Source organism: Belonocnema kinseyi, chromosome 2 (genome assembly GCF_010883055.1).
Source record: "Belonocnema kinseyi isolate 2016_QV_RU_SX_M_011 chromosome 2, B_treatae_v1, whole genome shotgun sequence".
Lineage (NCBI taxonomy): Eukaryota > Metazoa > Arthropoda > Insecta > Hymenoptera > Cynipidae > Belonocnema > Belonocnema kinseyi.
In genome coordinates, this window is record NC_046658.1 from 8,312,867 (window position 1) to 8,322,179 (window position 9,313).

At 35.6% G+C, this 9,313-nt stretch overlaps 1 protein-coding gene across 10 annotated transcripts in view; it reads right to left on the bottom strand.

Annotated features, from left to right (window-relative positions):
- LOC117167380 (LETM1 domain-containing protein 1) overlaps positions 1-9,313 on the bottom strand; it is a 72,900-nt gene that overhangs the window by 19,062 nt on the left and 44,525 nt on the right. The window contains exon 3 of one of the 10 annotated variants that reach the window (XM_033352262.1): positions 34-117. The exons of the other annotated variants lie outside the window; for them this stretch is intronic. Within the exon in view, the coding sequence (XP_033208153.1) occupies positions 55-117 (63 nt within the window). The 3' untranslated portion in view covers positions 34-54. Of the gene's footprint in view, positions 1-33; positions 118-9,313 lie in introns of those variants that run through there. 10 annotated transcript variants of the gene reach the window in all.

The following is a 9,313-nucleotide window of genomic DNA, read 5'->3' on the forward strand; positions in this document are numbered from 1 at the left end:
TTTTTCTCTGGAGGTACCAGTCCCATGACTCCCCGGAGATGAACAACTCCCTTGCTAGGCTAGTGACCACCGTATGGGCTGCTGAGGCTCTTCCAAAGTGCGAGGCGGCGATCGAACCTGCAAGCCGACAGAGTCTGAGCTGCAACCAGGAGCTATACATTTATATCCCACGGTTACCACACTTACAACTTTGTACATACTTATTCAAAGAGATATAATGGTCACTTCACTACTTATTCTTTCACTTCATTTTACAAATTTCGACGCTAAAACTACTTTGTTTCATTATTTATAATGTTGACCCATACAGAAATATAAGAATATCAGCCGTCCTGATCAAGGCGCCAACTGTCCAAGTAGTTCGCATGCCGGACGCTAAGAAAATCATAAAAGTGAAGGCAATGCATAGCACTGATATAAAGCAGGGTACCAGACACCCTCCCCCCTTACACATTATTTCGTTTTAGAAATTCTACATTTAAAAAAATTAACCTTTTCCCTATTTACTGGTCGTATTAGAGATGTTCATGCTTGTACAGCTTCTACACCTACTGTGTAAATTAAAACATTAGGTTGATTTTTTACTTTATGTTTGATCCTCGTTTTCAATCATTAAAATATTGTAGCTTTGTAATCCGTTTACTACTGCTATTGATATTTTGTTCTATGTTGCATTTCAAATTCTTAAGATTTCAGGTGCTAAAATCTGCGGATGTATGATTTCATATCTATTATTACAGATAGCATCTATAGATATGTTAATTTTTCCGACTATTTTTTCAAACCAGGATTCATGTTGAGATTAATTTCATATTAATAAAATTATCTTTAGTAATGGAATTTAGTTTTTCAATTGTTGGAGATTCTAATGCAATTTTATCCTTTACTTTGTGGTCCGTATCTAGTACTATTTTAAGAATTTTTGTTTATTTATTTAAAGCGGAAACTATATTCTTATTGTTAATGACTAGATTCTGAATTTATTTGGTTTAAATCAGATTCAGCCAGGGTTTCAAACAGGGTTTTAGAATTATGCTGCTCTGTTTTTTTTTCCTTTTACATAAAATAGCTCTTATTTACAATTTTAAAGGCGTAATCACCTTCGAATTAATCTTGAACTAGGATCTTTTACGATTTAGAGCTAAACTTAAGCTTTATGATCCGTTGGAATTTTAAAGGGATATCCAGCTAATCCCAGAAACGATTGATATCTTTAACTGTAGTTTTGAATTTTGAAAGTTATTACAGCTTCTCTTTCGTTGAATTAGGTTCAGCTCCGTCTTTTGTAATTATATACCTTAATATTCGAATTCCGGTCGGTTGTATTCACATTTAGATAGTTCCAATGGTAATTTAAATTTTTTAATTCTTTCAAAAACGTCAATCACGTTTTTGTTATGTTCATCTAGTGTCCAAAATTTTAATTTAAAGCCAAACAACGCACGATATAAAAGTAAGTCAATAGAAGAAAAACGTCGTTTTCCGAAATAGTTCAGGCAAATTAAATTATTTTTAAGCAAAAAAAAAAAAAAAAAGAAAATGTTAACAGCACTTGAACAATTGGAAATGGTGAAGTGGTTCATAATAAACGTACAAAAGAAAAATTTGTGAGCAGGGGTATGGCGGGGTTGTTTTAGGGGGATTTAAAAGGGCTGAAAGTGGTATTATTGTGATTTTCGGTGAAAGTTGACGTCAGAGAAAAAAGTGTTTACTCGAAAACATATAGATTATAAAAAAAATCTACAACTTTTGTATCAGTTACTTTTTTACATAAACTCAAAATGTCCGAGAAAAAACAGAAAAACCGTGTTTTCTTCTTTTTTCGTTTTTTATTTTTCATTTTCGCGAAAATAGATTCATATGGACAAAACTCAATGAAATTATACCTTTTTATGTCCTCAATATTCACAATTTTTTTAGATGGAAAAATCAATTAGTTTCCGAGGTAATCATTTGTTCCGATCCGAAACACTTTTTTTTCAAATGAAATTTGTCCTTCAGAAAATCATCGTACAGAGTGTAACCTAAGCGTTATTCGGTGATTAGGCTCAGCGCGGCCCTGCAACAAGAGGTTGCAGGAACGCGCACGAGAGCTAACGGAATTCCCCGAGGAGACCCGAAGTCCCAAGCGGCAGCTGTTTTACGCGACTTCGCTGTGTTTCGGTTCTCTGTGGTGTGCTGCGGTTGGTCTCGATCATCATCACCTTCCCAACGTGCACCTGGACCGCCACGAGGCAGAAGATACCCCCCCGGACACACCGATCACACGGACTTCCACAATTCTCCAACCCCTCGCCACAGGTTGGCGAACTCTAACCTGTAAGTGGCAATAAATGCCTCGTATTTTTATTATTGCTCGGTTCGTTACTGTGTTTCACCTTCCTCTCTCGGCGTCCAATTCCTTTTTTCCCTCCCCGGTAGGCACTCCGGCCATACCTGGCGCCCAACCAAAATACCCACCTCACATAAAAAAAAAATCCTAAACAGCCGAGAAAAAGAGACAAAAATTAAAATTTCTTCTGTTTTTTTACTTGACTTCACTCTTGAACTTTTTTTTCTCAACATGCTAGTTGATTCATATGCCTATGCAAGCCCCATAAATTTCATTTGCAATACTTATGCCCGGTTGATTTACGAATTTATTGAGAAGATTGAAGTGATGATCTGATTTATTTACCATGCTATGTGATTTATTTTCTACTATTTACCATGTGTATATTCTATATATTCGTGTGCCCTATGTGATTATTATGAAATAGATTATCATGTGCGGAACTGAAAGAGTGAACCAAAAATTCGGAAAGGAACAAAGGGGTATGGGAAGGAAAATTGGCGAAATTAGTCAAGTTGATTAAAAATATAAATAGTATTGGCGATTAGTTTCGAATTAGAAATTTCGAGGAAATTAAGTGAAACTGTTCAAGCTTAAAGTTTTGAATTTCAAAAGATAGAAATAATGAAACCAAAAACGGAAAATTCGGAAGAATGATATATATTAAAAAGTATAAAATCAAATTCCAAGAATTATAAGCATAGTGCGGAAAATATAACGAAAGAGGAAAAACCTAAAGTGGAAAAAATAATTCATTTAGGCCTAATTCAAATATTCCAAGTGGCCGAAAAACAAATATTTCGCGCGGGTAAGCAGGATCGCACAGGCACCGAAGTATACTTACGAGCACCGCACAAGGTCACGCAACATACTTCGTTAACAAAGAGTCGCAGAACGAAAATAAACATATTTTCAAAATCTACAATGATAGTACAACCAATTAAAATTCTAATTAAAATCGCAGGAAACAGAACCACAACACAAAATGAAACAAATCGAAGGAATTTAGCATAGGGTATCGCATTATTACCCACAGCTAGTGGTCTAAATACCTTAAATAAAATAAAATCTTTGTTAATTTAAAACCAGATAAAAAATCAATATAGGGCGTCCTAAAACACGAATTTTTGAAGCAAATAAAGAATAAATGAAACTAAGGTCGGGAAAAATAAAAAATAAAATGGATAACCCCACAATTACGGAAAGCGACCATGATAATTGGAATTTGGAAGGTGCCACTGCGCTTCCAACCCAAAACAAAGATTCAAAAAAAGTTAGGACGAAACCGGCAATTAGAAGTATGGTTTCAATCACCCCCAGTAATTTGGGAGCAATCCCAAAAACCCTAAATAGATCAATAGGTCGCGGCAGAGGTTTCATGAGAAAAATCTCAGAAATCTCAGTCAATAGCAATAGATTAGATAGAGACAAACAAACTCAAAATAACCAACTCCCACCCCATGAAAAAACTAAAATCGCCAACAAAACCTTGACCCCATTGATAATACACTCTTTTGGGATCACGGAGACCTAACAAGCTTAGATGGACCATATCAAGCAAAAAAAATAAACAACGAAACATTTAATCACGACTCTTTTCTAGAAAATAACACACAATTTTTAAAAGAAACAGACGAGCTCCTGGAAAGCGTTGAATTTAACGAATTCATAAAACAACAAACTGAAAGATATTTTAGGGAAAAAAGAGAAAGGGAAAGAAGTTTAAAAATTATTGTAGATCCGATGGCCCATAGCTCTGTTGAAAATAGAAAAGAACAACCAGAATGTAGTAATAGAAAGAATAGGAACGAATCGCGAAATAGACAATCAGTCCAATTTAATCGTAGGGAAAATCGATGAAAAATTTTCCGAGGAAATTAGACAAAAAATTAGATTTTGCAACCAAAAAAGAACCCAAGACATCCATTCATATTTAACGGAAATTAGAAAACTCTTTACTAAATTATACCCGAGAAAAAGTCGCGAATGAGAATTGCGTAGAGGTTATGAGAACATGAGAATCGAATACAAAATGCATATTAAAACAAACGCTTTCAAAACTTTCGAACAATTAGAGGATTTAGGCAAGGAATGGGAAACCGGGCTAGCAAAGTAAAAAACTAGAGGGAAAGTTTTACAAATTATGGAGCAGTAGTGGGGATAAAAATAATTTAAATAATAATAAAAACTCACAGAAAAATAAAAATGGTCAAAATATTAACGCAAACGAAAACCAGAACCCAACTAATCTAAGTAGAAAACAATATAAGAACCGATTTCCATTTCCACCCTTTCCAAAACAATATCAACAAAACTCTAGACCTAACTTCAGACCTAGATTTTCACCTAATTACCAGCCTAGATTCACAAACTTTAGACCCAAATTCCCATATAACCCCTACTATCAATTGTTACCAACGTATAACAATATGACATTAGGTTCAAATCAAGGTCAAAGCAAGCCAATCATAGAATTCCCTGCAGATAAAGCGGAAAATAATTCAGAAAATAAAAATAATGAACAAAAATCAAATTGCGGGAATAAAAATAAAAAGCCAAATAACATTAATAACAAAGACTTGCAAGAAAAAACAAATTCAAATCAGGACAATAAACAGAACTCAAATACAAAAACAAATGAGAACACAAATAATTTAAATTGTTTTCATTCGGATTAGCGGGCCACTTATGAAGAAAATGCCCTTATTATGTGTATAACCAGGGAAACTGGAGGGGCGGGTATTAGAACCAAAATTAGTCCAACCTAATACCGAAACGTCTGAATTCTTAAGCTCCAAAATTAAAATCCGTAGGTAGCTTAGGTACGGATATGCTGAAAACCCTACGGATGACCTTAGACTATGACTCTGAAACCTGGTGGTTAAAAGGGAGTCCCATCACCCGCTACCATATGGAAGCTTATCCGAACGCATTACCCACCCCAATAACTGAGATTAGAACAGAAATTAAACCTGACATTAGAATAAAAAATAATGAGGAAGTTAAAAATGAGAATAGTAGGGATAAGTAACTCCAACCAATCCCAAAAAACCAAAAATGCCCAAAATCCAGTGACGAATCCTACTAAAGATATCCCTAGCTTAATAAGCATTCCCATGAGCAACAAATTCCAACCCCTCCAGAACATCCCCACCTATGGCACAAACTACGACTCAAGCACAAAAGACTCAATTAATTTAGGTAAACCTAGAATTAGAACAAAGGTTATAAGAAAAAATTCAGGAAGAATTTATTATAATAGCAAATATGAGAACGAATATAAAAATAGCGATGGTAATCTTTCGAAAAATAACAAAGTTACCAATAAAAAAAATCGAAAACTGAACCTCAAAAAGTGAATGAGATATCAGAAAGCGACAATAGAAATCAATAGGTAAATTTCAAAAATAAGGCGATTATACTGAACAATATTTCAGATAATCTAGGAAAAAATGAGGAACAAAATAATTACCTTTCAGAAATTTGCGAAGGCATTATTGAACTCAACAACAGCCAAAAATCCGAATTAGAAAAGCTCCTCAAAGATAAAATTAAAATACATTCGGGTAAAGAACATAGGGCAACCCATCTAACAAAACACAAAATTTATGTGCAGGGCCATCATCCCATAAAACAGCGATACTACCACGTGAGCCCTAAAATCAAAGAAATAATTTATCAAACAGTAGATAAATTATTAGAACAAGATATAATAGAACTATCTTGTTCAGATTGGTCAAAACCTACAGTTATGATTAAAAAACCGGGTAAAAATGATAGATTTTGGCTAGATTTTAGGAAAGTAAATAACATCACAAAAAAAGACCTCTACCCAATCCCACTAATGATAGAAATTCTCGACACTCTAAGATCAGCAAAATTCATTTCAAAAATAGATTTAAAACTAGCTTATTTACAAATAACATTAGACGTAAACTCAAACCAATAACAGCATTTACAGTCCCTGAAAAGGGCATGTACCATTTTAAAAGGATGCCATTTGGCTTAACCAATGCTTCAGCCACTTTCCAGCCACTGATGGATAAAATCATCACTCCAGACTTGAAACCAAACGTTTTTTGTTATTTAGACGACATTGTCATAGTAACGCAAAATTCTGACAACCATTTAAAATACCTGAATATTGTATTAGACAAAATAAATGAGGCAAACTTAACAATCAGCCCAGAAAAATGCGAATTCGGCTGTTCCGAGATTAAATATCTAGGTTTTAAGTTAACGACAAAGGTCTCCAAATTGATAACAAAAAAATTCAACCAATATTAGAATACCCGAAACCAACAAGTATCAAACAATTACAGCGTATAATAGAAATGGCAAGTTGGTACAGAAAATTTATACCAAACTTCGCGGAAACAATAGAACCGATGAAAAAATTACTTAAAAAAGACAAACAATGGGATTGGGGATTAGAACAAGATGAGGCTTTTCAGATAATCAAAGACCTTTTAACTTCAGCACCTATAATAACTTGCCCGGATTTCACTCAACCCTTCCTACTCGAAACAGATGCGAGTAATACAGGGTTAGGAGCCGTACTTACTCAAACGATTGACGGCGTAAACTACGTGATAGCATACGCGAGTAATCGAAGAGCCATGGACCATGGTAGCAACCGATATCATGGGTCCACTACCGAGTTCTAAAGAGAGAAAAAACCAATACATTTTTTATTCGTAGACCTATTTACAAAATTAGTCGAGATAAAACAAATTCAAAAAGCGAACGGTATCACAATAGTCAGAATTCCATAAACGTGTCATTTCGCGCTGGGGAACAATTAGGATTCTCCATACCGACTATGGCACGGAATTTTTCAAAAAAACTTTAGGGGAACTAACCGAAAAATTCGGCATTAGGCACACTAAAACACCTAAATATTACCCCCAAGCTAACCCAACCGAACGCTACAATAGAACAATCAAATTATTAAAACCTACCTAGACAACGATCATTCTACATGGGATGAGCACATAGACGATCTGCAATTCGCGATAAATACTAGCAAAAACTCATCAACACAATTTACCCCAGCATTTCTAAACCTAGGTCGCGAATTAGAACTACTAAAATCCCTCTGCAGAAACCTAAAAACCGAAAGCGAGATCGAAATTCAAAACTTAGATAGATGGACTGATAGGTTAAGAAGATTGCAAATCATAAAAAAAAGTCCAGAAAATTTTAGACCAGGCAAATGATAAACAGGCAAGCAGATATAATTTAAGAAGAAGAAAATTAGAATTTAAAAAAGGTGACACGGTTCCAAAAGTAGTAACTAAACTATCTAATAAGACTGATAAAAAAGCAAGTAAGCTTTACGATAAGTACGAAAGCCCCTTTATTATATAAAAGAAAATCTCCCCAACGATTGACGAATTGAAAAACCCTAAAGGTAAAAGTATAGGAAAATGGAACATAAATGATTTTAAATTAGAGAAAGATTAGTCAGACATTGGTTAATAATAATGGAAAAACTCATAACCTTAGATTAGAAATTTATACTTCAATAATGGCAAAAAGGCAATGGATCAATGGCACCAACTAAACAATAGGACTCCAAATAACATACAAAAAAGAACAGACTCCAAAGTCAAAATTAGACAGTACAAATTTTTCTTTTCTCCCCTTTCAGCACAATGAACCCCGCAATCATCTGCTATCTACGCCAAAAAATCGAAAACCACCTACCAAATTGCCAAGTCTGGCAATGGCTTCTGAAACTTTTATATGGAGCAAGAGAACAGGGCTTAAAATACCATCTGCATAAACACATCAGAACAATCTCGAAAAATTAAGAATCAGAGGAGGAATTGGAGGGAGCAGTGGGAGGATTGGTCGTAAACCGGGCTGAGCCCCCGTTCTTTATAAAAGAACAAATGGTGGGAGACATGTAATTAAAGGCAAAACTGCAACACCTTAAACAACTCAACAAACTAACATAGCACAAATATGACGAATTTAAGGAGGAACAGGGAATAATGGGAACAGGGGACGAGGAACGGAAGGCAGAGGAGGAGAGGAATAGGGAAGAATGGAGGGAGTACAGGGAGGGCAGAGATAGGGAATACAAGGAATGGTTGGAGAAACACAAGAAAGAAAGAGAGCAACAAAATAAATAAACAACTACCAGCTACGAAACAATACTAGACCAGCCATAATCAACAATCTTAATTTTTTTTCTTGTTCCTTTAATTTTTCCTTCAGCCAATGTCAACCTACTTGCTTAAAACAAATAAAATAAAATAAAAATGGAAACAAAAACACAATCTAACTCAAATTCAACCTACCTTTTAAAAATAGAAATCGAGGAAAATGAAATAAAAATAAACATAGATGACGAGACAGTGCTGAACCTAGACAAAGAACTAAGGGAACTAATCAAAAATTCAAGCATACACCGAAACCTACGCGTGGAGGCGGGGCGTAACATAAGTATTACTCGGTGATTAGGTTGGCGCGGCCCTGCAACAAGAGGTTGCAGGAGCGCGCGCGAGAGGTAACGGAATTCCCCGAGCGGACCCGACGTCCCAAGCGGCAACGCGCTGCAGTCAGTCACTGCTCGTCCGGCTTACCGCCAGCTGTTTTACGCGTCTCCGCTGTGTTTCGGTTCTCCGATCACACGGACTTCCACAATTCGCCAACCAACGGTTCATTACTGTGTTTCACCTTTCTCTCTCAGCGTCCAACTCCTTTTTTCCCTTCCCGGTAGGCACTCCGGCGATAAAAGTTCTTTCAGGGCTCAATTTTTTTGCTATGACATATACTTTCTGATGAAATGAAAAAATATATAGTCCCTATTGGAGAACATGCTCAAAAATTTTGAAAAACTCGAAAAGTAACTTTTGCAACGATCAACCTTTCATTATTATTATTATTACACCATTAAGCCATTTCCCTTTCGGGGTAGGCGTGACTCACTCGGCAGGGGAAAGGAGTAGTGTGTGGATGGGATAGAGATTT